This window comes from Choloepus didactylus, chromosome 22 (assembly GCF_015220235.1).
Source record: "Choloepus didactylus isolate mChoDid1 chromosome 22, mChoDid1.pri, whole genome shotgun sequence".
Classification (NCBI taxonomy): Eukaryota; Metazoa; Chordata; class Mammalia; order Pilosa; family Megalonychidae; genus Choloepus; species Choloepus didactylus.
The window spans coordinates 39,108,766-39,136,661 of NC_051328.1; the positions used below are offsets into that span (position 1 = coordinate 39,108,766).

General features: G+C 57.7%; 1 protein-coding gene across 2 annotated transcripts; it reads right to left on the reverse strand.

Annotated features, from left to right (window-relative positions):
• Window positions 1–2,244: 2,244 nt before the first annotated feature.
• On the reverse strand, window positions 2,245–27,192 carry SLC38A8 (solute carrier family 38 member 8). 2 transcript variants are annotated; one of them, XM_037816213.1, is made up of 10 exons: window positions 26,960–27,192; window positions 23,060–23,258; window positions 19,271–19,403; window positions 18,041–18,142; window positions 13,791–13,848; window positions 10,587–10,701; window positions 8,258–8,405; window positions 5,644–5,852; window positions 5,501–5,552; window positions 2,245–2,765 (listed from the first exon to the last, which is right to left on the reverse strand). In XM_037816213.1, the coding sequence occupies exons 1-10, from the start codon at window positions 27,143–27,145 to the stop codon at window positions 2,672–2,674; spliced, it is 1,296 nt and encodes a 431-aa protein (XP_037672141.1). In that variant the 5' UTR covers window positions 27,146–27,192; the 3' UTR covers window positions 2,245–2,671. The 2 variants fall into 2 exon arrangements, with proteins under 2 accessions (XP_037672141.1, XP_037672142.1); XM_037816214.1 differs by lacking the exon at window positions 5,501–5,552.
• Window positions 27,193–27,896: the final 704 nt, after the last annotated feature.

Below are 27,896 nucleotides of genomic sequence, written 5' to 3' on the forward strand. Positions count from 1 at the left end.
CAAAGAATTGAAAACGGGCACAGATACTTGTATGCCAGTGTTCACAGCAGCATTATTCAACATAACCAAGAAGTGGAAACAACCCAAGCATCCATCAACAGACAAATGGACAAAGTGTGGCATAGCTGTGCAATGGAATACTATGCAGCCACAGAAAGGAACAAAGTACTTATTCATGCCACAACATGGATGAATCTTGACAACATTAAGCTACATTAAAGAAGCCAATCACAAAAGGCCACATGAGTCCTTTCACATGAAACGTCCAGAATGCATAAACCCAGGGCAGTGGCTGCCAGGCTTCGGGAGGGGGATGGGGAGTGACCACTGACGGGAACAGTGTCCCCTTTGGGGGTGATGAAAACGTTCTGGAACTAGAGAGAGGCGCTGTTTGCACACCATTGTGAATGCACTAAATGCCACTGACTTATCCACTTTAAAATGGTTAATTTTATGTAATGTAAATTTCACCTCAATTAAAAAAAAAAATCCTAGTGGCGTACCTGCCCCCAAACAGCAGCTGCGTTCACCTGGCCGAGTTGCATCCTTGCCAGACCTGGTTCAAAACCCAGACCTTCTGCAGCAGGCGGGCAGAGGTGGGTGACGACTCCTTAGGTGCTCTGGGCCGGCGGTGACCTCACCTGGGTCAGGTGTCTGTGAGCAGGTACCTGAGGGCACCTGAGGCAAGGAAAAGGGCTTCTCCCAGGCACTCGGTAGCCCTGCAGCCCAGAACATTTGCACCACAAAATGTCACCTGGCCACCTTAGGCCCTCCCAACCACCCTAGGAGGACGGTGCTGTCCCTGGCTTTGCTTTAGATGAGAAAAGCGTGGATGAGCCAGTGCCCTGTGGCTCACCGAGACCACCATGCCAGCCCCACCGCCATCCAGCTTCTGGAGATGGTTCATGCCTGCCTATTTTAGGTTAGACAAAAGGGTGACATCCCAGTCTGTGTCTTCCTGACTGCATGAGGCTACATCCTTGAATGATATGCTCAGCTTTTACAGATTAATTTAAGGCTCAGTTGCATGACTATCAGGTTTGCACCTGTCACAGAATCGTGAACGGAAATTACTGTCTCTGATGGAGATATTCAGTCACCCCTTAAATTAAAAAGCCCCTCTTAGCTCTTCATAGAGAACATTTAATGCCAGACCACTTCTCTCCTGCTGTGCTTTCCTGCTTTGGGTTGAACCCTAGGGTCCCCATGTTGTCCTTTTCCCCTTGGCCACTAGGAAGCTCAATGTTTACCTTCTAATCTCAGTCTAGGTTTTCTGGGGGAAATGCTACAACTGCCTGGGTCCCTACTGCGTGAGGTATCTCACCAGCTGCTCTGAACACGTCGTTGCCTCCGATGCTCACAACCAGCCTGCATCTACCCTGCATTCCTGTTTCGCAGCAGGAGACAGACTTCAAAGAGGTTCATAAACTTACCCAGGATCCTAAGAGAGCAAGTGGCTGAGCCAGTATTCAAAATTCAAAACCAGTAACCTGACTCCAGAGCCAATTTGTACACTTGGTTCTTACTCTAGGGCTCTCGTCCCCCAGCCTTCCTGGGCAGTCGCCGCAGAGCCTTTCAGGAAGCAGAGTGTATAGACAATAAACGAAGGGCTGTTGATCCATGCTCGCTGCCCACTCCAGGATGATAAATGACCCCATAAAGCAAAGTCCTGGGTCCTGAGGTCTCTGCCCTGGGGCCACAGGAGCCGGGGTGAGGCGGGTGGAAGTGGGGCTGGTCAGAGAGCACCCGGGGAAGGGCCTGTGTCCCCTCCCCGGACAGGGCCTGCACTGCAGCTACGCTCACCACCCCCTCGCGTGGCCGGGTGCAGGAGGCAGAGAGCCCTCCGTCCTTGGGGTCCGGGCAACCCAGTCCCCACCCCTTTGGCCACTGAGCAGATACAGAGTGGAAAGGAAACGGGACAGAATCCAGCCTGAAACGGATTCTAACCCCAGGTCTGTACTTTGCTGGGCAGGCGGCCTTGACTTTTCCAAGCCTCAGTGGCCTCATCTGTCAGATGGACGTATCTGAAAAACAGATGCTGAGTGGAGGAAGCCAGATGCAAAAGGCCACCTGCAGAACGATTCCGTTTATATGAAACATCCAGGACAGGCAACTCCGCAGAGACAGAAAGTGGATCCGTGGATGCCGGGGGTGGGGGTGGGGCCACGGCTGCCAGAGGGTTCGGGGTTTCCTTTTGGGGTGAGGAAGACGCTCTGGCACTAGATAGTGGTGAGGGTTGCACAGCCTTGTGAATAACTAAAAACCACTGAACTGGAGACTTGAAAAGAGTGACTCGTGCTGTATGAATCATATCTCAATAAAGAAAGTTCCCACAGGGGGATAGATGGGAAAAACAAACAAGAAAATGACCGATTCACCACCGGCCTGACATGACACGGGTTGCATGACGTCACCCCTGGGAGCAGCCTGGCCCTCTGCCTGCCCCGAGGCCGGTGTCCCATCCTGGCTGGGGGAACAGCCCACGGCAGAAGCAGCATGACCTGAGTCCATCAACGTCGAGGACGTTCCGAGGGTGCTGGGCGGGGTCAGTGCCGGCAAGGACGTGGACGTGGACGTGGGTGGGCACCCAGCCCATCCCCCTTTCCTGGATCCAGGCCCCGGGCAGACCCACAGTCCTGTCCTCTCTCGGCGGCGAGGACCCCTCCTGCCCTCAGAGCAGCTCCAGGACGGCCGTCACCGTGCTCTGCCCGAAGATGAAGGTGCCAACCAGCACGGAGACCACACCCCAGAGCTCCAGGCTGCACCTGCCGAGTCAAGAAACCACATCAGCACCCATGAGCCGTTCTGGATTGCTGCACAGACGAGCCATGCACATACAGAGAGCATCTTATTATTTTGAAACCCATTGGAGGTGCCACTCTGGAAAAAATTCAAAGTATTCTCCTTTACCTGTAGGAATGGGTTTGGGGACAATGGGAAATAAAGTACCCAGGTGCTCAAAAAAGCTCTCCCTCCACCTGTTATTTCATAACCTCATCTCTCCCCAGTATTTTAGCAAAGAAAAAGAAATGGGGGTGAAGGCACCAGTTCCAAACTCCCTTTCTGCTCCTGTTATGGGGTGAATGTGTTCCCCAAAAAGACAGGTTCCAGTCCTACTCCCCAGTCCCAGGAATGTGGCCCTATTTAGAAATAAGGTCTTTGAAGATGTGATTAGTTGAGACGAGGCCAAACTGGAATGGGGGTGGGGGGCGAGGTACTAATCCAAAGACTGTGACCTTATAAGAGGGGACATTTGGAGACAGAGACACATGGGGAGAAGATGGAGAGCCAGGAGAGGTGTGGCCACAAGCCAAGGACACTGAGAACTGCCGGCAAACACCAGATGCTGCAAGAGGCAGGAAGGAATCTCCCTGCAGGTCTCAGGGGAGCGTGGCCCTGCTGACACCTTGGTTTGGGGCTTCTGGTCTCCCTCCAGGACTAGGAGAGAATAAACGTTAAGCCCCCACTTTGTGGTACTTTACTGTGGCAGCCCTGGGAAATTCAGACACCCCCCAGGAGCAAGGCAGGAGAAGAGAATTCTCCATGTCGGGTCCCCTGGCAGCTGGAGACAAGGGTAGAGGAGGCGGAGGTGGCCGGGGCTGGCGGCCGTTGAGGCCCATTTGCAAGCTCATAATGTGACCAGCGGCGACAGGAAGCAGACAATGAGGCGAGAGCGATAATAAGATTCCCATGAAATGGCAGGGCCGAGGGAGATATTTCTGTCCCCATTAAAAAAGGCCAAAAGGATCCGTTGCCATGGAAGGCGCATCTCTAACCAAGCAGCGTCCTCGGCGCAGCTGCTCGGAGCAACCATCATCCATTCATCCGAGGGGGAGGAACAGGGCCTACGTGACCAGGGGTGCAGTGCTCCTCGGAGCGGCTTTTATGGCTCAGAAGGGCCTCCAAAAATAAGAATACCTTGAAAGCCCATCAGTAAAAACTGTCGTGAGCTTGGATCAAAGGATCAAACAAAAGCAGCAAGATTTCAGAGAGTCTGCCACAGGGTATGGCCCACAAAGTGTCACCAGGCCGTCGGGAGCCAGTTCTAGGCCTGATTGAGGTTTGGAGACATCCAGGAAAACTTCTCGACCCAGAAGCCCCCAGGCCCAGCCCACCACTTTGGGGAAACCCAGCTCGGGCTCGATGTGGATGAAGGAACGGGGTCTGTTGAAGCACCAGGCCTGCCACGGGGACCCAAATCCTGCATGACTTATGAGCATCCATGGTGGGGTGAATGTTGCCCCCCAAAAAAGACATGTCCACCTGGTGCATGTGAGGGTGGCCTGATTTGGAAATCACATCCTTGCACTTGGAGTTTTAAGGATCTCAAGATGGAGTCATCCTAGAATTAGAATGGGCTCTAGATTCAGTAAGTGTCCTCATAGAAGAGGACACAGAGACAGAGGACAGACGGACACATGAAGACAGCCGCAGACATGGGAGTGATGCAGTCATGAGCCAAGGAACCTGGAGGAGGCAAAGGAAGGGGCCTCCCTAGAGCCGTCAGGGGGAGCGTGGCCCGGCGACACCCCAATTTTGGAATCTGGCATTCGGAACCATAAGAGAGAGAATACCTTCCTATTGTGAGCCTCCCAGTTTGTGGTCATCTGTTACTGCAGCCCCAGGAAACCACTCTGGCCTCTCTGTGCCTCTCTTGGCCTTGGTTTCCACATCTGTGAAGTGGGAAGGAGTCTTTCCCAGCAGAGCCAGGCAGAGCTCCCCGACGGTGAACGGCAGGGTCTCAGTCCCGCTGGACCCACAGACCGGCCCCAGGTAGGAGCAGCCTCCAAAAAAAGTGTGCGGAATCAGGAGACGGCCCAGGTTCTCCCATTAACCAGCAGCAGAGAGCACGGTGGGGGGTCGGCTCGGGCCTCTGGGTCCAGGCCATCGTTGGAAAGGTCTGGAGCCCAGTTCCGGGCCCGTCCCTGACACTTGCCAGCTGAGAGAGTTTGGGCCAATACCCTAAGCCCCGTGCCTCTAAGCTGCACTACTCTCAGCAAATGTCCAAGCTGCCGTGGGCAGGTGAGCCCGCGGACGGGGGGATGCAAGTGCGTGGAAGGACATGGTGTGGTGCCTGGCGCAGAGAACACCTCCAAGGATCTGCTCTCTGGCCAGGAGCCGTACCATGGCCTGGGGGCCACTGGGCACCGCTGCCACCTCGGTGCAAGGTCCTGAGGGCCATAGGGCGAGCCTGAGCCCACGGGGCGGCACTGGGTCCGAGCTCTGGTGCAAGGGGCAGGAGAGCCACCAACCAGGGGCCCCCAGGCAGCAGGGATGTCCTGAGGCCAAGCAGACCCCAAACCCACAGGAAGCCCCAGCCACACACCTGCAGCTGGAGGGAAGTCCTGGTACTCCCAGATGCCCTCTCTCCCTGTGGCCCTGGACGGGGAACCCCCTCTGCAGTCTGCATGGCCCACCGAGGCACCCAAGGTCTGGGGTCCCCTCTCCATGCCCCTCCGCAAGCCCATGCCGCTGCTGCCCCGCTCTCGGGGACACATACTTGACCCTTGGTCCCAGGGGCTCGGTGTCCAGGGCACAGATGAGGCACAGGCCTGCAGAGGAGACAGGGGGCCCCGGTGCCTCATGAGCACATCCGAAGCAGCCCCAAGGGCCGGCAGGGGCCTGGGGGAGTGGGCGTCTCACCTGGGAAGATGAAGATGAAGAAGGAGCTGACGCCTCCAATGACGCCGATGATCTCGCTGAGGTCGGGCATGAAGAGGGCCACGGTGAGTGTCAGGGCCAGCCACAGGACGGTCAGCGGTATCCGCACCCACGGCCCTGAGGGGTCCGCCGGGGCCCTGGGCCCATACGCTCCGCAGCAGCTCCTCCTCCAGAAGTCCTGCACCACCGACCTGGAGCCCACACCCCAGACACGCAGAGGCTCCGGCTGGCACGTGCCCAGCCCTGCCACCACCGGGCACCCTTCCCACCCCTGGCAGGCCAAAGGGGGATTCTACTTCCCACCCATGGTCTGCAACCCTCAGGTGGGTTATCCCACTGCCAGGCCATTGTTGGAGAGCTCTGGAGCCAAGTTCCGGGCTTCGCTCTGACACTTGCCAGCTGAGTGAGTTTGTCAAACACCCTAAGTCCCCCACACCTCCATTTCCTTGCCCATAAAACAGAGAAGGTGACAGTCCCTAAAACACTGAGCCAGCACAGGGCCTGGCACCACAAGAGCACAATAAATGTTGGTCATCATGGATGTCCTCCCCAGGGTGCTCAGCACTGTGACGGGCCCCTGGCAGGTACAACAACAGGTTTCCAGGGCAGAGAGACTAGTGCAGCCCACAGGAAACATGGCCAATGACGCTGTCAGCAGATAAATAAGCACCAGGTCTGAGAGGGCAGCAAACCAGTTTGCTTCATCAGGATGACGCAGAGAATCACCTTCTGGTCCTGGCATCAGGAACCACCATGTGTCCTAAGCATGCAGCTTGTATTTCTCTTAAGGACTTGGGGGAGCACTGACTGACCAGCTTTCCCTCTTCACACTGGCTGCCGGGAAGCTCGGAGGCACTTTCTCAGCAGCTACAGAGCCATGCTTTTGGCAACTCTAACCTGCTAATAGAACTGCCTTTTTCCTTCATCTGTTTATAATCTGCCTTGTCTAGTTGCACTGCAAATACTTTGATAAGTCAGCTTATTTATCTGCCAAAAGCATGGAATTGGATGGGCTAGGCATAAATAAGCCTGCAAGACTCAGAATGCCCTGGAAGTGCCCACCTTGCTGTACCTAGTGCCCACACTGACATTTAGCACCTGCTTAGCTCATCTCAGTCCACCCTGCCCCACTTGCCCGGTTCCCTCAGCTGGGAATTGGGAACTGTGCATTCAACAAAGATCTGGGTGTCCAGTCAGGGATCTCCGCAGGGAGGATACATCAGTGAACAAAGCTGAAGGCCTGGGAGGCTAACAGAGCGGCTACTCCAGAGATGCTGGAAGTGGGGAGCCCGTGCACAAGCCAGCATGCGGGGAACGCCAAGCACCAGCCACACGGTTGCTGTTCCCAACGCACTTCTCCCCTGTCCCGCAACAGCGCCTGGCTTCCCCCCGGGGCCCCCACCCTCAGGTCCTCCACCCCCGCCTCCCCCACACCCACCTCCCAGGACAGGAAGACACTCAGCGCCCCGAGCTCCCAGCAGCCTTCCCCCTCCCTGAAGGGAAGGCCACGTCCTTCCCTTGGAGACCCCTCCCTGTCCCCATCCCTGTCTCCCCCGGCCCTGGGACGCCCCTCCCACCCTCCAGCCTTCCCCGAGGGCTTTGGCAGCGGCTCAGCCTCCCGCATGCCCGCCTGGCTCTTGGCTGTCTGCTCGCGTCAGGCTTAAGTCTAAGTGCAGGGACAAGCTGCCCGCGTCTGTCCTCCCCCGCGTTGCCTGCCCTGGAACTGGGCACACACTCGGGCTCCATCAGGACCGCCTGCCGAGCAGCACTCGCCATCGGGGGGATTAGAAACTGGGCACACAGCGGAGCCCCTCCTTTTGGGTCCCCAGGTTCCTTAGGACGCACGTGCTCCTCTCTGCCCCGCAGAAGGCACATGGGGACACTTCGCCGGGTGACAAGAGCACAGAGGCCGGGATCCGGCTGAGGGTCCTGCCCTGGACCAACTCCAACAGCTCCACGACCCTGGGGAGTCACTCACCTTTCTCGCCCCCCAGCAGCTGCATCGAGGCCGGGACGATGGGGCAGTGACAGGGTGCTCCGCAAGGGCCCCACACAATGCCTGACATGTGGGAAGCCCTCGAGGCCCCTCTAGAATGGGGTGAATGGGCCCCCCCAAAAGACAGGGCCAAGTCCTAACTTCCGGGACCTGTGAACGGGCCTCATTTAGAAATAGGGATCTGGTGGGCACAGTCCAACATGACCAGGGTCTTTAGAGGAGGCAGAAAAGACACAGACAGACACACAGACACACGGACACACAGTCACACAGAGACGTGGGGGGGTCACGTGAAGACGGAGGCAGAGAAGGGGCAAGGCTGCCCCCGGCTGAGGGACACCAGGGCCCCAGGAGCTGGGAGAGGTGGCAAGGGGCCTCCCCCAGAGCCTTCACAGGGAGCAGGGCTGACAACACCCCCATTTGGACTTCGGCCTCCAGGACACTGAGAGGATCGACTCCTGGTGTTTTCAGCTGGCCCCGTTCAGGGTCATTTCTTTCCGGCAGCCCTGGGAACCTCACACACCCTCCTGGGTCCAAGCATGAGTGGGGTTGGCATGAGGAGGGGCCCCCGAGAGGCCCTCACCTGCCCCCCAGACCCACCTCCCCAGGAAGAGCACGATGGGGTAGACGGTGACGATGGAGACGGCGAAGAGGACTCGTGCCACGAGGATGGCCACGTCGTCGCCTGGGTAGGACATCAAGACGTCAGCAGCGACGTCCGTCCCGAAGGTCAGGAAGCCATAAAGCCCTGGCAGGAGGGGAGAGTGGAGGCCGGGGGAGCCGGTTAGAGGCGCACGGGGGCTGCGTGGGCGCCACGGGACACTCGGGCTCTGTCCACCTCCAACCCGAGCAGGGGCTGGAAAGGAGAGGCGACACCCCCAGACGGGAGCCTCGAGGACGCGCTCCCGGGAAGATCGGCCCTCTCCGAGACCCGACCCCAGTGCCTCCACCTGTGTGAGCCGGTCCCGTCAAACCACAGCTCCGAACAGGCACAGCCCTGCCCGGAAGCTTCTGAGAGCAGCTCGTCTCGACTGGGGTCGGTAGTCGGAACAGAATCGGAATTGCACTGTGCTGTCGCTAAAACCAGCAGCTGTTACATCCTGGGGGCACCGTTCACCGGCTGCTCACTCTGCCCCGACAAACCAGGCCCTGCCACAGCCCCGTGTCACAGAAGGGCGGCTCGGAGCTGGTCTAAGGTGCCCAGCTAGCGGAGCTGAGGGGCTGGGGGGCTGGGAGTCGGACCCCAGGGTCCCAGCTCTGGGCCCTCTGGCCTCGGGAAAGGGCCGAATCCTCCCGGAGGTCTCAGACCCCCCCCGCTGTTTCACAGGCTCCCACCTCAGGGCCTCTGCACCTGCCATGACCCCCCTGGCACCCCCCAACTCAGTCCCTCATTCCCTTCAGGGTTTCAAGAGCCACCTTCTCAGGGAAAACGCTCCCGACTCACCCACCCACCCTCCTTCCCATCCCCGACACGCCCTGTCCGTGCACCCCGGGATGTGGACCGTTTGAGGGCAGGGATGTTGGCATGTTGTGTTCACAGAGGCCCCCCAGGGCCCAGCCACACCAGATGCCCAGGTACCAGATAGACAGATGAGCAGATGGGTTGAGGCAGGACTGGGGACACGGTGGGCAGGGGGCTGGCAGCACAGCCCTGACCTGGGATCTGGGGCAAGAGACCCCACCACCCGGACATGTCCCGAGGAACACAGCCCGGACCACCACCTTGAAGGCCCATCAGAGAAGCAGCAAGTTCCCGTCCCGGGGGCAGTGAGGGGCATGAAATGTGGGCATCAACGACCCAGCCGGCCATGGTGGGAGGCACGTCCCGGCTGGGGCTCTTCCCAGCTGCAGGAGCCTGGGCCCCTGCTGCAGATTCTGATGGAGAAAGAAGGGCTGGGGTCCGGAGGGGACTCGGAGGACTGGGGAGGGTGGAGGAGACGGTGCTGACCCAGCCCCAGGGAAAGAGCACACACGACCCCCTAACACACCTGTGCACTGTCACACTCTCACGTCAGCCAGAGAGAGCAGGTGGCAGGACGCCCATTTTCCAGATGAGGAAAACCAAGACCCAGGGTGTCAACGATTGCCCAGAATCACAGAGCTGGTTACCCTGGGACCAGGACAGCAGTGCCCACCACCTCCCCTCAAGGCTACAGTGCCTCTCGGCATTCCAGTCCCCTCCTCATCCTGACACAGGGCATCTGGGCCCAGGGCTGTGGCTTGTGCCAGCTGCAAAGTCCTTCTCTCTGGGCCCTGAGATCCCACGGGCACCTGAAAATGGGGTCATACGGGGTGACCTGAGTCACAGGCCCCAGGGCCACAGACCGACAGGGACCTCCCAGCAGGGGGAAGGTCACTCAGCAAGCTCCTTGGGTGGCCATGGGATTCCAAGGTGTCTCCAACACATCTGCCACTGCCCCAAGAGCCTCCTGAGTCCGAGTCTGACAGGTGAAGGAAAGAGCGAGCCAGGGGCCAGAGGAAAGCAGTGGCCCAGAAGTCAACTGGAGCCCAAGACCCGGGTCTGTGCCCGGGACGTGCTGTGTGACTCTGGGCAGGTCACTGCACCTCTCTGAACCATACCTTTGTCACCTACAAAAACCCTTCTGTCTACAGCGCAGGTTAGTGAGCACCCAAATCCATCACGTCCATGAAAGCGCTTTGCAAACCACCTCCCAGATGTGACACTAAAATTTTTTGACCCTCATTGGCAGTAGCAGTGGGCTTGGGAGATGCCAGGCCAGAATTTGGGTCCCAGCTTTGCCATGATCTTGGACAAGCCACAGTTGCCATGTCTGAGAAACGGGGACTTCTACAGCGCACTCAGGATTAAATGGGTGAAGGCACGTGGTCAGCTCTTGATGAATTCTCATCATATTCCCAGTTCCGCTGTGGCACCCTGCCACGCTGGCCACCCCAGGCCGGGCCTTACCTGTCAGCGAGTAGATAAGGCAGCAGCCCAGTAGGGACACGACGGAGACCAGTGCCCAGTGGGAGAGAGCCTGGTTGCGCATGCTACAGTAGACAGAGACGGCGGCTTCGTGGCACTGCAAGACATGGGGGGGTGGCTCAGGGGTTCTCGGGCCGGCTGGGCCTGAGAATACCCTGGAGCAACTTTAAAAATGCCCATGTCCCAAAAGTCTTCTGTCGACAGTAGAATACGGAAGCAAATCGAAAGATATTCCCATGGAATAGCATGCGGCAATGAAAAAGGATGAATGCAACAACACACCACAATGTGGACCGATCTCACGGATACGACGTTGGGCAAAAGCAGCCAAATAGAAGAGAACGCACGTGGCAAGCTTCCACTGAGGTCAAGTTCAAGTTACAAGCCAAACAAACCTAGAGCAGGGCTCCTCAACCACAGCAGTGTCGGCCTTCGGGGCCTGAGAATTCTCTGTGGTGGCTGCTGCCCTGTGCCCTGCACCCCATTCCAGCTGTGGCTGCACCTCCAGCCCTGTATGAGCCCCGACTCACCTTCCCCCAAGGGTCCAGCCTCCGGACAGCTGCCCCCCCAGCTCTCTGCCCCGGGGCTGCCCTGGCCTCCTGGGATTCCCAGCTCAGCCAGACAAGGGGGATGCATAACACCCCGGGGATCCACCACCAACGGGCAGCAGAACTCAGCAGATAAGTGCTGCCTCCTGAACTTCCGGGGGCCTTTTGGGGCCCAGTGGACCTGGAGCCCTGCTGTCCACATGGTGCCCTCCGAGGGGCTGCATCCCCATCTCACACTCCCTGCTCCACAGGGACCCCAGCACCCCAGCCTCGCCTCAGGCCCGGCTTGCGGAGTTCACACACAACAAGCAGCGGGGTCGGTCCCCAACCCGCAGCTCTGTGCACTGCAGGTGGCAGCCAAGCCCAAGGCTATGAGAGAAGACATGGGGTGGAGATGGTTACCACGGCCGCGGCATGGCTGATCCTTTCCTCTGCCTGCTTCTCCTCAAACCCCCCCACCCCAGGCTTCTGCGGGTCAATAAGGGACACACTGTGTGCCCTGAGAAGGGGCCGCTCCATCCCTGGCAGCTCTGGGATGGTGGCTCCAGCATGCAGCCCACTGGACGCTAAGTGATGACACAGGACAGGGGCACCCGATAGCCCCAAAGCGTCTGTCAACAGATGAACGGCTCAAAGTGCAGAACCTCCATGAGCTGGAATATTACTCAGCCATGAAAAAGGAACCGAGTTCTGACCCCCCTGCTATGACATGGGTGAAGTGTCCGGAACAGGCAAACCCATAGACAGGAAGTGGGTTAGATGCCACCAGAGGCTTGGTGTCGGAGTGACAGCTAGGGGGTTCAGGGTTTCTTTTTGGGGTGATAAAAATATTCTGTAGTTGACTGTAATGAGGGAAGCACAACTCTGAATGTATTAAAAGCCACTGGATCACACCTTTAGGAGGGTGAACTGTGTGTGTGTGTGTGTGTGTGTGTGTGTGTGTCTGTGTGTGTGGATTAGAGCGTAATAAGCCATTCCAAAGAACAACAGAGAAGCCCAAGTGCGGCCGCGGCGGCTGGGAGTGACCTGACCCCTCCTGGTCCCCTCCAGAGGCCCTGCCCACTGGCTCACGGTGCCACGCTGGTGGGGGTGCCCTGTTCCTAACGTGTTTGGGGGGCATGTTTGAATCAGGCCAGAACTCGTGATGACAGCAGGTGGACCTCAGCTTCCTCCCAGCCCCTCGGCCTTGCCCCCATGCCCTCAGCCTTGGCCTGGGTTTATTCCCACCACAGCCTCCCCTGCCCCCAGACCCCCGCCTCTCAAGCTGGGTCCCGCCGCCCCCATCCTGTTCCAGCAGCTCGTCCTCTGCCCCACCCCCAGCCCTTGAATCGCATCCTTCCCAGCCCTCCATCCCGGCAGCCGTGTCCCTGGAAACCGCAGCCCGGGCCTCGGTTGCTAGGAGAAGAGGATGAGGGAGCCGAGGCAAAGGTGAGGGCCCCCCCGGCAGCCTCTGGAAAGCAGGCACCCTGGCGCGTGCCCGTCCAGCCATATGGTGCTTGGGGACGAAAGAGAGATTAGAAACGAAATCCAGACACTTGACAGCAACATCATTGCTTTAGATCTTTCAAAATATTGGGCGTGCAAGAGGAAACGTGAGAAAGCCCTCCAAGCTGCCTGCTAAGCTGCAGAGGCGATGCAGCAAGTCATTTATAAAGAGAAATGGAAACGGTCCAGGATTCAAAAAAAAAAAAAAAATGGTCAAAGAAAATGTGCGACAAAAGAAGGAAGCAGCAGCCAGTTGATAGATAAAGAGAGAAAAACTCAAAGGCCCGGAAGTTCAGATACTGTTTTAAATCCTGGACATCTTTCCCTTGTGAATTTTATTTTATTTTGGGACAGTTTTGTTGACGGCGGGTGGGTGGGTGAGCGGGTGGCTGTTTTTAGGAGACAGGGGCAGAGCTTCTCTAAAATAAACAGTGAGAGAAGGTCAACCACCAGCCTAGGAGGATGGAAAACCCCAAGATGGACCAGAAGGTGGGGCGCAAAGCCCAGTCCCCCAGCTTGCCCTCGCCCCCCAGCCCCAGCATCTCCTCAAATGCACTGGGACTCTCACCTGGGCTGTGCTCTCTGCCTGGCTGCCCCCGTCTGCCCTGGCCCCCCACATTGCTTTCAGCCATCGCCACCGTCAGGGCATCTGGATCTGCCCCCAGCGCTGCCACAGCAGCCCCCTGGCTCTGGGATCTACACACAGGCCCCATCCGTCCTCCCAGGACGGTCCTTGAGCACTTCTGTGTTTTCTGGCCTCCCCCCTCCAGCTACCTCTTACCTTCCCTTGTCCCCCCTGGGAGACAAGCTGTGTCTTTCCTCCCCAGGGCCCCCGGGGAGACTCTGCCTGCAGGAAGGGGTGCTGCGGGAGCACATGGGCAGCTCCAGGTGGGGGGACGCCCCCAGGAGTCTGCAGAGGAGAAGCCAGAGCCCCCTTCTCCACCCCACCCCCAGCCAGGAGGGGCCAGGCGCCAGGGTCCAGGGCAGTACACACCGCACAGAGCCCAGACGCCCACCAGCTGCGCGATCCGCGGGAGACAGCCCGAACAACTCCGACTCCTCTCCCCACGGGGCGCCAGCACTCCCGAGGGAACGGGCCGTCACCCACAGCCTCGGAAGATGCCACACTCTTCAGTCCAGACGCTAAACTTACCTGAAATCCAAAGCAGATGGTGGGGAAGACGCTAAGTGCAGAGGTCCAGGAGGAAGGGCTGTAAACAGACGAGAACGGGCATTTACTAAAATAAAGTTACACTCGAAAGGACTTTCAGCCTGAGGGGATGAAATCTGAACAGTACCAGGAAAATACAACTGGGTGTGACTGCAAGATGCAATTTTGATCACCATGTCCAGGAGCTGGGGAAGGAGGCTGGCGAGTACGACGCTCTCTGAGTAGATCTTTGCTGCTATTTGGCGACTGGACGATCTCGGCCCAGGCAGGACGCAGGCCCAGCTCTGCAGGGATAACCGCCAGCTTCCGCCTCGAGGCGGCCTCCACCCAACAAGCTCTGAGGCTGGAGGGCCCAGACAAATCCCCCCAAACAGATCCTGAATAGTGCAAGGACGGTTTGACCTCCATCAAACCACTGAAGGGGTAAAAGGTGTGCACAGTTGAGAGGGCCCAGAGGGCCCCCCTGGTGCCCCTGACTTCCTCTGACGAGCACCCCAAGGTGCCAGCCACCAGCAGCCTCGGGGGCCCTCCAGCAGAGACGGAGATACACAGGCCTTCCTCCTGAAGCCTTGTTTCCCGGTTGTGGGAGGTACACACATGTCCCCAAAGATATCCACATCCTAACCCCAGGACCTGTCACTTTACAAGGGCCATCAAGCGAAGAATCTTGAGAGATTGTCCTGGGTTGTCCGGGGGGCCCAGTGGAGTCACGGGGGCCTTAAGCTCAGAGAGCCTCTCGCTCCGTGGTCAGAGGGAGGCGGGACGACAGAAGCCAGTCAGAGATGCTCCACAGCTGGCTTTGCAGGTGAGGATGTGGCCATAAACCAAAGAATGTGGGCGGCCTCCAGAAGCCAGAAAAGGCCTGGAACTGGATTCTCTCCTGGAGCTTCCAGAGGCAGCCGGCCCTGCCGACACCTTCATTTTGGCCTAGCGAGGACTGGGTTGGACTTCTGACCTCCAGACGGTAAGATCACCCATGCCTGTTGTTTTAAGCCACCCAGCCTTCGATATTTGTCACAGCAGGTGGAGGACACTTGCACGGGGGCATCAGTTCTATGCTGGCTCAGTGACGCCAGCACTGGATCGGCCCCAGCCCCCAGATTACCCTCGGCATCACTCTAGGGGCGAGCTGGCGTTCTATTCCCAAATCAGAAAACAAAGTGCCCACGCGTCCCCTCCTCCATCTGCACCCGTGCACCTCCCTTCCCCACCGCGGAGGAGACTGTCCGCCTCCCAGCCCGCGGCTCCTGAGCGTTGGGCCCTTCCCCTCCCGCCAACCCGGGGGCACAGACCAGCAGCAGATACGTTCTCCCTGTACCGACGTGCCCTTCCCCACTGGATTATCCCCATCGGCATTAAATCTGCGGCAGCCTCTGCCTCCCACGGCCCCTTTTAGCTTCTGCCGTCTCCCTCCTCCCCTCCTCTGGAGAGGTGCCTGCACTGTCTCCTCCCTTCCCTCTTGGGCCTAATCCAACTCGGCTCACCATCACCCACGACCTCCACAGCTGAATCCGACGCCCAGCGCTTGGTCCTGCGTGACCCACGAGCAGCGGCTGGTGGCAGAGCCGTCCCCACTTCTCGGAACTTGCTTGGCTTGGCTTCAGGGACCCCTGCATCCGACACCCTCCCAACCATCCAGCCCTCTCTGGCTCCCACGTGCTCCCCTGCGGCCTCCTGACCTCGCGGCCTGGGCTCCGACTCCATTGGCTCGTCTCTGATGCCCTCACGGGCTCAAGGCCTGACACGCCAGCTCGGGGCCTGCCCCAGCCACATCTCCCTCTGGCCGGGCCTCTAACCCCACACAAGTGGATCAGGCTGTCACCTCGGCGTCTCCTTTTAGATATTTCAGAACTGTCTCCAGCTGAACACATCCCAGAGGGAAGTCCACCCTCCACCTCAGCCTCTGCAACCTCCCAGGTGCTCAGGCCAAAGCCTCGGACTCACATTTGTCCCTCTCACTCTCCACTGCCCTCAGCCAGGACCTGCCACGTAGCTTGCAGGGCCGAGTGCAAAAAGAACATGTGGGTGTTATTTTTTGCAACTGTCCTGTAAAGTTGGAAATTATTTTAAAATAAAAAGTTTAAGGAAGAAAATGAAAACGTGGGGCCACTGGTCAACAAGTGTGCTGGTTTGAATCTATTATGTCCCAAACAAAAGCCCTGTTCTTTAATGCAATCTTGTGGGGGAAGATTTATTAGCCTTTTGAATAGGGTGAAATCTTTTGATTAATTTGCTTCCATGGAGATGTGACCCCCCCCCCAACTCTTGGTGAGACCTTTGGATTAGATCATTTCCATGGAGGTGTGACCTGCCCATTCTCGGTGGTTCTTGATTAGTTTACTAGAGTCCTTAAGAGAGCTCACAGAGAGAAGGAGCCCAGAGAAACAGAGAGACATTTTGGAGAGAAACTAAGTGTTCCGGTTTGCTAATGCTGCTGGGATGCAAAATACCAGCAATGGACTGGCTTTTATAGAAGAGTGTTTATTTGGTTACACAGTTACAGTCTTACGGCCATAAAGTGCCCAAGGTAAGTCATCAACAATCAGGTCCCTTCACTGGGGGATGGCCAATGGTGTCCGGAAAACCTCTGTTAGCTGGGAAGGCATGTGGCTGGCGTCTGCTCCAAGTTCTGGTTTCAAAATGAGTATCTCCCAGGATGTTCCTCTCTAGGCTGCAGCTCCTCTTCAAAATGTCACTCTCAGTTGCTCTTGGGGTATTTGTCCTCTCTTAGCTTCTCCAGAGCAAGAGTCTGCTTTCAATGGCCATCTTCAACTGTCTCTAATCTGCAGCTACTCTCTCAGCTTCTGTGCATTCTTCCAAGTGTTCCTCTTGGCTGTAGCAAGCTCGCTCCTTCTGTCTGAGCTTACATAGTGCTCCAGTAAAGTAATCAAGACCCACACTGAATGGGCAAGGCTGCACCTCCATGGAAACCATACAACCAGAGTCATCACCCACAGTTGGGTGGGGCGCATCTCCATGGAAATACTCAAAGAATTACAATCTAATCAACACTAATAGTCTGCATACACAAGAGTACATCAAAGATAATGGCATTTGGGGGGACACAATACATTCAAATCAGAACACTAAGATATGTAATCCAGAGTTTGCCCCCAGGAGAAGCTAAGAGCTGGCAGAGACCCAGATGCTTGGAGATGGAGACAGAAAGACATTTGGAGATGCTAAGCTAAGAGATGAAGCCCAGAGTTTGCTGTGGAGAAGCTAGGAGAGGACCCCCAGATGCTTAGAGAGAAACGCCCCAGAGAACCCAGCAGAGAGCTGAGAGAAGCTAAGAGAAATGGAAGCCCAGAGACATTTTCGAGAAAGCCATTTGGCAACCAGAACCCGGGAGCAAAGGACAAGCAGACGCCAGCCCCGTGCCTTCCCAGCTGACAGAGGTGTTCCAGATGCCATCAGCCATTCCTCCCTGAAGGTATCCTCTTGTTGATGCCTTAGTTTGGAAACGTTCATGGCCTTAGGACTATAAACTTGTAACCAAATAAACCCCCTTTATAAAAGCCAATCCATTTCTGGTATGTTGCCTGCTGGCAGCTTCAGCAAATCGGAACAGCAAGGACTGAGAACCTGAAGACCCCGGAAGCGAGCTCAGGGCCCTCCTGAGCGTGGACCTGTGGACGTCACAGGTTGCAGGCTGGGGACAGCCCGTGTCAGCAGACGAAATGCAAACACTCCAGTGTCTGGCCTCCCCGCGACACCTCCAATACCCCTAGCCCGAGGCGCCAGGTCGCTGCTGTGGGCTCCTGCCTGCTCTGCCCTTGACCCCAGCTGCTCACAAGGTCACTGGAGGGATCCTTGGAAAACAGGAGCCCTGGCGCACCCCTGCCGTGCTCAGAACCAAAGTCCCCAAGCGCCACCCCTTCCGCCCCCCACTCTGCCTCCCCTCCTCCCTCTGGCCCCTGCCCAGGTGGCTCCGGCCACGCTGGCCTCCTTGCTGTGTCCCCTGCCGGGCACTGGCGTCTCGATGCTGGGTGCCGCTGTCTCCCGGCCGTGGGTGACATCCACGCCATCCCAGGCCCCTCTGTCCCAGCCCTAGTTGTTCCCAACAACAGCCGCCATCAGTTCTGAAGGAGGAGGGGGCTGCACTCTGCCTCATCGCGATCCAGGCCACCAAGGATGTCACCGAAGGAGTCGGGGCTCCGCCACAAACCTCAGGGAGCCCTCCTTCCCTCACTGCCTCCCCTCTCCATGAGAGGTCGTTGCCTGAGACTCACCTTGGGGACAGACGTGGCTGGCGCACCAGGCCCTCAGGCTGGAGGTGGTACTGCAGCACGATGACCAGGGTCAGGTAGCAGGCGGCCCAGGTGCCTAGGAGGCTGGCACACAGGCAGGGGGCGTCAGGGGCGCCCCCACCAAGCAGGGGGGCCCACGGGGCCCGGCAGCAGGCTCGGGTCCTGGCTCTGCCACTGGCTAGTGAGGCTCAGGCAAAGCAGGTCACCTCCCAGGGCCTAGGTTTCCTCGTCTGTGCAATGGGGACAGTAGTGACGCCACCTGGGGCAGGGCTGTCCTCAGGTGCTGAGAAATCAGATTTGTCAAGTCACAGTGAGAGAGCAGCAGGGGCTGGAGTTGCTCTCGGAGCGCGGCCACCTCACCGAGTGGAGCCGGTCAGCTGCTGGGGCTTGGCGTCCAGAGCACACACCCCCTCTGAGGTGTGGGAAGGGGCCCCCAATTTGGCCCAGCTAGAGGTGGAGACACCAAGGAGGCCCAGGTTTTCTGCCCACCGTGTCTATGTTCTGTTTCCAAAGTGAAAAACCTATTTCCACGTTCTTAACTCAACAAGGGAAAGGAAGGTTATGGAAACTGGTATGGATGCTTTTGCCAAACTTTATTTTTTTCAAAAGTGTATGTAAAGCCTCAGATCATAAAATGAAAAAGTGTGTGCATCTGTGTCTGTGTGCCTCTGTGTGTGCATCTCTGAGTGTGCATTTGTGTCTGTGCACATCTGCGTGTGCATCTGTGTGCATGCTTGTGTGCTGTGTGCATGTCTCTGAGTCTGTATGTGCACAGTTGTGTGTGTGTGCCCATGAGCACCTGTGTGTACATCTGTGTGTTTGTGTGTCTGTGCCTGTGTGTCCCTGTGTGCACCTGTATGTCTGTATCTGTGTGGGCCTGTGCGTGTACCTGTGTGCATTTGTGTGTCTGCACATCTCTGTGTGTGTCTGTGTGTTTTTGTGTGTGCCCCTCTGAGTACCTGTGTGTGTACCTGTGCATGTCTGTGTCTACGTGTGTGTGTGTGCATCTGTCCATGTGTACACACACAAAACAAATTCTAGAACAGCTAAATACCAAAACGCCAGCAGCTCCTGCCAACCTGAGAAGTCACCTTCTTTGTCACTTCTGCATGTTCCCCCCGTGGAAAGGTGCTGCTGGTGTCACTCAGAGTTGGTCTCCCCGCCCCCAGCCGCCAGCAGCAGCCCCGGCCCAGCGCCCGGCCCCGCCCGCACCTGGTGTACTTCTGGAAGGCGATCTCGCGCGGGGCGGACAGAGGCAGGATGACCAGCACGGACAGCAGGCTCAGGGTGACGCGTGGGTCAGCGTACCAGGGTGGCAGGGCGCCGGGCAGGAGGAAGGCACCCACTGGCGGGGACAGAGGGGAGGCAGCTGCAGTGGGGTCCCCCCCAGGCCTGTCCCTGTGGTGGGCTCCAGGCTCCGCACCCCCACCCCCCAGCCCAGTGCTCTGCCCTCAACGTGGTCACCATTGGTGCCCAGTCAGCCTCGTGAACCTCCAGGGCTGGGGTGGAGAGTGTGGGGGGGGCACCTGCCGCCACATGAATTCATTCAACAAACGTGCCCCGAGCACCCCGTGAGCCAGGCTCTGTTCTCCGCCCTGGAGAGGCAGCCACAAGCACAGCCAGTGATGGGCCCTGGAGCACTGGGGTCTCGTGAAAGGCCCTTTTTGGCTGAGGAATGCAGTGGGGGTCTGGGGTCTGGCGGGGGTGGGGTGGGACCTGGGCCATGACGCTGGGGAGAGCAGGGCCCCTGTGCGGCACCTCTCGGAGGCTGCCCGATAAGGCACCCCAAGCCTCGGAGGCTTGGAACCGCCGCCGTGTCATAGGTCCTGGTTTTGCATGTGAGGAATTACGGTGGGACACAGCCGCTGACTCCAGGGGCTCCACGTGGCAGTGACTGCGGGCCCTGGGTGGCCCTGGGTGGCCCTGGGCTGGCAGGAGGGCTGGGCTGCAGTCCCGGGGCCTCTCCCTGCCGTCTCGGGGTCTCTCCAGCAGGGTGGTCCAACTTCTCCCCCTGCAGCTCAGGGCCCCCCGAAACCCAGGCAGAAGACCCAGAGCTGGCTCGGCCCCTCGCCCACCACACACCGCTAGTCAAGGCTGCTGCAGAGCCCACCCCGACTCAAGGCCAAGGGTGCAGACCCCACCCCCCAGGGGAAGCAGCACCCAAGAATTTGGACTGTTTCTGTTGAAATGATAATAACAATCTTGAATCCCCAAAATATTATAAACATGTTGACCACAGAATATAAACGGATTGAGAAAAATATGTTTTCATAACAAGTGCTAACAGACACCTGTGCAGAGATATGATATGGCCCGGCTCAATGCCCACCAAGAGGGGCTCTCCTTGATAAAAATGCTGATGACGGATCCCCGCGGCACAAAACCCCGGTGCAGATGCTTCTTCTGCGAGCGTCAGGGAGAGGCAGCCACGCTGACCCCCAGCTCCAGTGTCGGGCCGAGCATGAGGCTCACCGCCACCCTCGCCACCGCTGCCACCAGCGCCTCCCACCACCAGCCACGGACCCTCCACTGACAGCATCTCGGGCCAGCGGCCGAGATCTCTTGTTACAGCTCCCAGGCCGATGCACCCCGGAGACACTGGTCACCTCCACCTTTAAATGTCCCGCGTGCCCCTGACCTCGTTACTGATGCTGGCTGGGTTGGCAGCTCGTGATTAAGCAAGAAAATGAAGTGCACCGAGCTTTCCACCTGTCACTGTGCCAACTCTGAGTCCAAGTGCTGAATTTACCTTCAATCCAATCTGCTTGCAATTTGTTAGGACAATTACATTTACACAGCAGAGACCATCTTTCATCCACCACCACGAGATAGAGGCTTGGGAGTCGATACCAGAAGCCAGAGATGTGGAGGAGGAAAGAGCAGAGGAGGGAGAAGCAAGACGGCTCGAGGCGGGAAAGTCTGTGGGGTGGGGGGAGCAGAAGCTTCGAGATAACGGAGCTGCGCTCAGGCTCCATCTCAAAGAAAACCTCATGCACCACTTGAGGTTGCTTGCACGGCTGTAATGTAAACCCCTTCCTCGTTCTCACCAGATGCTCAGTAGAGCCAGCCCCACACGTGGAAATAAAGGCCTGGTGGGATCCAAGGGGCCGAGTCCCACATCCAGGGCCATATGCACCACGATGGGAGGCAAAGCGTTTCTGGGCCGGTGGCACCAGGGGAGTGCATGCGTCCGGGTGCACAGAGCTCTGGGTGGTCCCAGACCCCCACACAGCCTGGGATAGGGCTCCCATGTCATCTTCTCTGGCCGGACCTCCTGTGGCCAGGAAACGCTGACATGAGGGCCACACCAGCTCCTTCCTAAACCCACAGCTCCTAGGACATTCCTTGTCCTCAGCACCAGTCACTGTATTTGAGTCATTTGTACCCAACTTATGCCATGACTCCCCCAAGCTCCCACCCAGAGGAGAACCCACCCCCCTTCCCCGCAGCTTGAGCATGCCAGAGAAAGATATATCTCTTCATGCCCAACCAGAAGCACACAAGCAACACAGCTTCTACCCCAGGCAGTCCGCCCAGAGCGGAGGGGCCCATACCCTAACCTGTTCTCTAACAAGTCATGGCACTCGACTGCCAAGCTGAATGCAGCCTCAGAATCCTTCTTAACACAGCAATACTGCCCAGGAACTGGATTGAAACTTGAGATGAACTCTTCTTGCCACTGGCAGGTAGGGGGCATTTTTGTGCCCATTCGCCTACCTGGAGGTTCAGATATATGAACCTCGGAGCTTTGGGTGAAAAGATGGTGCTTCCGGAGAAAGAAGCATCAATTTCAGTTTGCTACAGTGACAGGCTTTTTCAGTCATGGTTCAAAAGACAGACAATAAACAAAACAAATAGCAAAATGGTAGCCCTAAATCTACCTTGTCAATAATCACATTCCCATTTAAAAGTCCAAACATTCCAATGACAAGTCTGAGGTTGTCAAAATGGATAAGAAAGCAAGAGCTGACCACGTGCTGCTTTCAAGAAATGTGTTTTAAAGTCCCGAGCCACAGTTAGGTTCGAAGGAAAGAATGGAAAGGGATATGCTGTGTGGACACTGCCCTTCAGGAAGCTGGGGCTGTATATTACTATCCGACAAGGTGGGTTTCATGATCAAGGATCACCAGAGACAAAAAAAAAAAAAAAGGATAATTCTTCTTAATAGCAAGAGGGCCTATTTGTGTATATGTGCCTAATAACACAGCTTCAAAATCCATGAGGCAATATCTGACAGAATTAAAAGGGAGAAATAGACAAATCGTCAACCACAGCTGTGACTTTAATATCCCTCTCTCAGAAATTGATAGGATAATTAGACAACACAAAATCAAAACCAGTAAGCTACGGAAGACCTGAACAAAACTGCTGAGCATCTCGACCTAATGGACCCTTCTAGAACACTGCACCCAGCGACTGCAGAGCACACATCCTTTCCGAGAGGACAGAAAACGCTCACCAAGACAGACCAAGTGCCGGGCCCCAGCACAAGTCTCCAACAATTAAAGTCATACAGGGAACACTCCAACCAGAATGCAATTAAAGTAGAAACAGAAAAGATAATTCAGAAAACTCCCAAACAATTGGAAAGGAGGCAACACCATTCTAAACAGTGCACGAGTCTAAGAAGACATCACAGTGAACATTTTAAAGTATCTTGAAAAGGATGAGAATGACAGAAAAATACATCAGAATTGGTGGGTGCAGGTGAGCAGAACTTAGTTGGGGGTCCGGGGCCACGGCTGCGTGCGGGCTGAAGGGTTGGAGACGTGTCCCAGAATTAAAGGAGTCATCAGTCAGCCTTTGATGGGGCTTCTCTGTGGCTGGCTCAGTTTTCCCATCTGTAAAATGGGCCCCACTTGATATCTTGACCCCACCCTCTCTCTGGGACGCTTGTCATGCTGGTGACTGAGAATTCCAAATCTCCCTTCCCCAGGGGCCCAGGTGGGGTCTCAGTCTCTGCCATGGGGTGGGGGTGGGGGCTCCAATAGGGGGACTTACGTTTCTCCAGCTGGTCCCCAATCACCCTGAGGAAGGCCACGGAGATCATGAACAGGTTGGCGGCAAAGCAGACCTCGCACAGCACGCCCATGGCGGGGCCGCACAGCCCCCGGACCACTCCCTGGTAGGTGCACTGGCCGCTGACGGACGCCGCGTAGCCCAGGACCACCAGCCCGCTGACGAGGAAAACCAGGGACACCTGCGGGCAAGAGCTTGGCGCCAGGGCAGGTGCACACCCTGCAGGCCACCCCCACCCCTCCTTGACTCCAGATCAGAGCCTCCGAGGAGGTGGGCGTCAGTGAAACCCGCCTTCTCAGAGCATCCTGCCCCGGCTGGGCAGGGCGCACATCCGAAACCAGAGAGGTTAACCTGACCCCCAAACGCGGCACAGCTGGTGGGCAGGGAGCCCGTGAAGCCCGGCAGCCAGGAACCACCACACCCAGCAGACACATCTGGGGGTGGATTCTAACTCCACCACTTACCTGCTCTGGGCACAAGGCAGGTCGCTGCTTCTGCTTTTCCACTTGTGAAATAGGGCTGGCACCACCCACCCCACAGGGGCGCAAGCTCAGGGCCTGGCCCAGGGTGAGGGCTCAAGAAATGACAGCGTATCCTTTGGTGTTCTCCAGACTCCCTCCAGTGCTCCCTCTACCTTGGCTTAAATTTTTGTCCAACATTAGGAAAAATTCCAAATATACAGGAAATTTGACTTTTCTAGCGAATACCATATACCCACCACCTAGGTTCCACCATGGCTCGTCCTGGCTTGATCGCAGCTCTGCGTCTTTCCCTCTCTCTAGGCATCCATCAAGCCCCGTTAAATTTGGAGGCTTTTCAAAGTCAGCTGCAGGCATCAGTAAACTCTCCCCCGGGTCCTCCAGCATGCCCGTCCTTAACGAGAGCTTGGCTTTGGTTTCAGTCCTTTTCCTCCCTTGTGAGGTCGAGTTTACATAAAGTGAGACATAAATATTCACTGTATTGTTTGAAGAGTTCCAACAAATGTCCAAACACAATGCACCCCCCACCAGGACACGGAACAAGTCCTCCTTCAGGAGGTGCCCTCGTGCCCCTTGCCAGGCAATTCCGGCCCCCAGCCTGTCCCCAGAAGCAACCAGGAATGCCGTCTTTTTTCACTTCTGTACACTTTCATATCTGGCTCCTTCCATTCAGCGTGACGTTTGCAGGACATCTACACTGCTGTGTGGATCGGTCATTTATTCTCGTTTGCTTTATTGTTTACTGTTTATCCATTCTCTGGTTGACAGGCATCGGGGTTGGTTTTAGTTTTGGCTACTGTGAGTCAAGCTGCACTGAATATTCCAGAACAAGTCTCCTTGAGGGCAGATGTTTCACTTCTCTCAGACACCTAGGAGGAGAATTGCTGGGTTCTGGGGTAGGTGTATGTGCCACACTGCTTCCCAAAGTTCTCGTGCCTTTGACACGCACACCACGGGCAGACACGAGCCCCCTGCCCCCCAGAGTGAAGGGCCTTTGAGCCTCTCCTGGGTGGACACTGCCGCGCTACAGCAGAAGCCTGGGGGAAGCTGGACCGGCCACCTTCAGGGGCAGCCGAGGCACCCGGCACTGGCTCAGAGAGTCTCTGTATTCCTCCGGGAGGCACCTGACTGCAGCCTCACAGCCAGCACTCGCCGCTCTTGCCCGGCCACAGGGCCCCTGCCCACGCTGGCTGCTCTGCCCGGAACACCGTCCCTGCCTCCTCCGCGGCCCTGTCCCGGGGGGCCACCGACACTCCTGCCGTAGCCTCTCCAGCAGCGCTGCCTCCAGAGGACCCCCCTGCAGCCCGGGCCCGGGCTCTGACAGTGCCAGGCCCTCCGTGGGCCTCCCAAGATACACCCACAGCTAAACCCCGGAACCCATGAACGCGCCCTTCCTGGAAAAGGTCCTTGCAGACGTCTTCAAGGGTCTCTTGATCACCCCGGATTATCTGGGTGGACCCTGAATCTAATGAGTGTCCTCACAAGAGATGGAAAAGGAGAAGACAGAGGCAGAGGCTGGAGGGGGCAGCCACGGCCAAGGTGGCCCGGAGCCCCCAGAGCTGGAGGGGGCTGGGGGGGCCCCCCTGGAGCGTCCGGAGGGAGCTGCCGACACCTGCATTTCCGACTTCTGGCCCCTGTGGCTCTGAGCCCCCCACCTGGTGGTGGTTCGTTCTGCAGCCCCAGGTAACTGCACAGGTGTCACGGATTCTTCTACCTCTCCTGTCCACCGTGGCACGGGGGCCTTGCCTTTGTTTGTTGTTTGTTTGTTTACCATTCAAACCCCAGGAAGTGCCTGGCACTAAGCGGGCACCAGATGAGAGTCTGTAGATGAAAGGAAGGGCTCAGGGGGAGCCCGTTGGTGGACGTGTGCCTCTCCAACATGGCAGGACAGGAAAATGCCTTCACTGCCCAGCGCCCAGGCCAGGCCTCTTTCCAGCTCCAAAAAGAGGGTTCAGGTTTCATTAAAACCCAAATGCCAACAGGGTCTTGAAGGACCAACCACCGGGCCCCTCTGACCCCAGACCCTGGGGTGTCTCACCGGCTCCCCAGCAGCTCATCCCAGAAGAGGAAGGGCTGGGGGAGTGGGGGGGGTGGGCCACCCACAACCAGCCTGACCCCTGCCCCTGTTCAGGAGCTTTTATCCATTTGGGTTCAGGGTCTCCAGGTGGGAGTCAGGGGGCTTCAGATCCTCACCCGCAGAGCGCCAGCCACACAGCAGCGCTTGCTACAGAGGCACCATCTCTGGTCCTCTCCCGACCTCCTGAATCGGCACCGGCACTTTAGCAGTGGGCCTGGGTGACTCCCAGGCAGCCAGAGCCGGAGGAGCTGCTCACCCTCTCCCTGCCTCAGGGCTACCCGGGAATTGGCTGCATCTGTGCCCCCCACCCACCTCCAGCCCCATCTGCTTTACCATTAACCTTTGTGGCTGGGGATTGCGTCTTCTTCCTCAGGGGTTTGAAACGGCAGCCTGACTGCTGCACTCGTCCAAACCCACGTATGTTGCCCCATACATGCACAGCAAGTTTCTGCTTCTGCTGGGGCTTGGCCCAATGCCACCTCCTCAGAGGACCTCTGCTGACCCCCTGTGTGAGGATGTCCCACCCCTCTGTCCCATAACCCTCCTAGCACCTGGCACCATGTGAGGCTATTTGATAACTTGCCTGATTTCGCCATTAGAGTACAAGAGCCATTAGGACAGGGCCCCAGTCTTGCTCACCCGACAACGCCCTTGCAACCCTACGCAGGACCCGTCGGCACTTCCCAGGAGGCCCACAGACATTCAGGTTCGGCAGCTCTCAGCTGGCTGTCCCAAAGCACGCACCATACCCAAAGCAGTTCTTACCAGCCCTGGGAAAGAATCCTAGAGACGCAGCGGCCCCATGCCAAGCAGCAGGCTCTGCTCGGCTTCAGGAGGCTCCGCCACGCACAGACTTTCTTGGAAGAGAATCCAGACCTGGATGTGCAGTGTGCAGGGAGTGGGGGGCATGTGCACCTTGGCATGCATGTGTGCACACGCTGGTGTGGCGTGTCACAATCAGCATTGGGCCCGAGCTGCAGACACGGATTTAAGATTCAGTTATCCAGCTGAGACCAGCAGTCAGGGGAAGTCCCCGGCCGGGCAGGACGTGGAGGCCCATCTCCCCTGGGTGGCCTCCCAAGTGGACAGGGCCTGCCGCTGGGCTGCGCATCAGACCAGCCGCCACCGTGGAGGATGATCCCTGCCCGGGATTACGGTGCAAATAGCTCTCCCCTCATCAGCTGAGTGGGAAAGAAAATAAAACCCCGAAATGGTTGTTAATGAGACGGGGTGCCCTGCACAGCGGTGTCCGGAGTCCCAGGTGGAAGGTCAAGGTGACCTTCTGCCTGTCCCAGGGCCCCTTTGCTGTGCAGCTCAGGGACTTACCAGCTCCACCAGGAAGGCAGGGCCCACCCCGCCCGCCCTGTGGAAGGCCCAGGGGAAGCTGAGCAGGCCAGCTCCCAGGGCGGACTTCAGCAGGATGCAGCCGGCGCCCAGGGGGGACAAGGTGGGCGCGGGCGCGGCGGGAGGGGGCTCCTCCAGAAGGGCTCCGTGCTCTCTCTGTCTCGCCATCGCCGAAGGAGCAGCGGGCAAGGGAGAAGGGACGGCTTTCACAAGTTGTTCTTTGTCTTCCAAGTTGAAGATCTGTTCCGAAGCCTGGACAAGTTTCTCCAATTGAGTGTGAGCCTGCGGGTCTGTCCCGACGTCCCCGAGCCACCCCTCACCTCTGCTCGCCCTTTCCAAAGCTCTGTGCTTTCTCTTGTCCCATAGATTCTGGTCCTCACCTGCCCAACCCTCCCCCCTTTTATCCCCACTTCTCCCCACCCGTCAACCCCAAGGCGGCTGGTAAGTTCCTGAGCTGCACAGGTCACTATCCTCCTTCCCCCTTCTCTCCTGAACCCCCAACTTCTTCCTCCGCACCCCTCTGCTTCCCCCGAGGCCCCTGCAACCTCCAGGCCTTACCACCAAATTCAAGGCAAGAGACAGTCCTGAGACATCAGGCTCGCTCCAGGTTTAGCTGCATCACTGGGGCCCCGAGGGATGGAAGGAGGAAGGTTCTAGCTCTGCCAGCTGTGGGTAGATGAGTCATTAATGAAGGGAGCCCGAGAAAGCCTGTGTGGGGGCCACGTCCCCAATCCTGGGGGCACAGGGACGAGTGGTCCGAGCCATCCGTCCCAAGGCCGGGCAGCGTCTGGGGCCTCCGGGCTGGGCTGGTGGCCTGCGAGCCTTAAGCGCCCCCTCCCCGGGGCGGGGCCTTCTCGGGGCTCAGCTGGGGGCGGGCAGGGGCCTCCCGCCTCGGATCTGCCGCAGCGGCCGGGGTCAG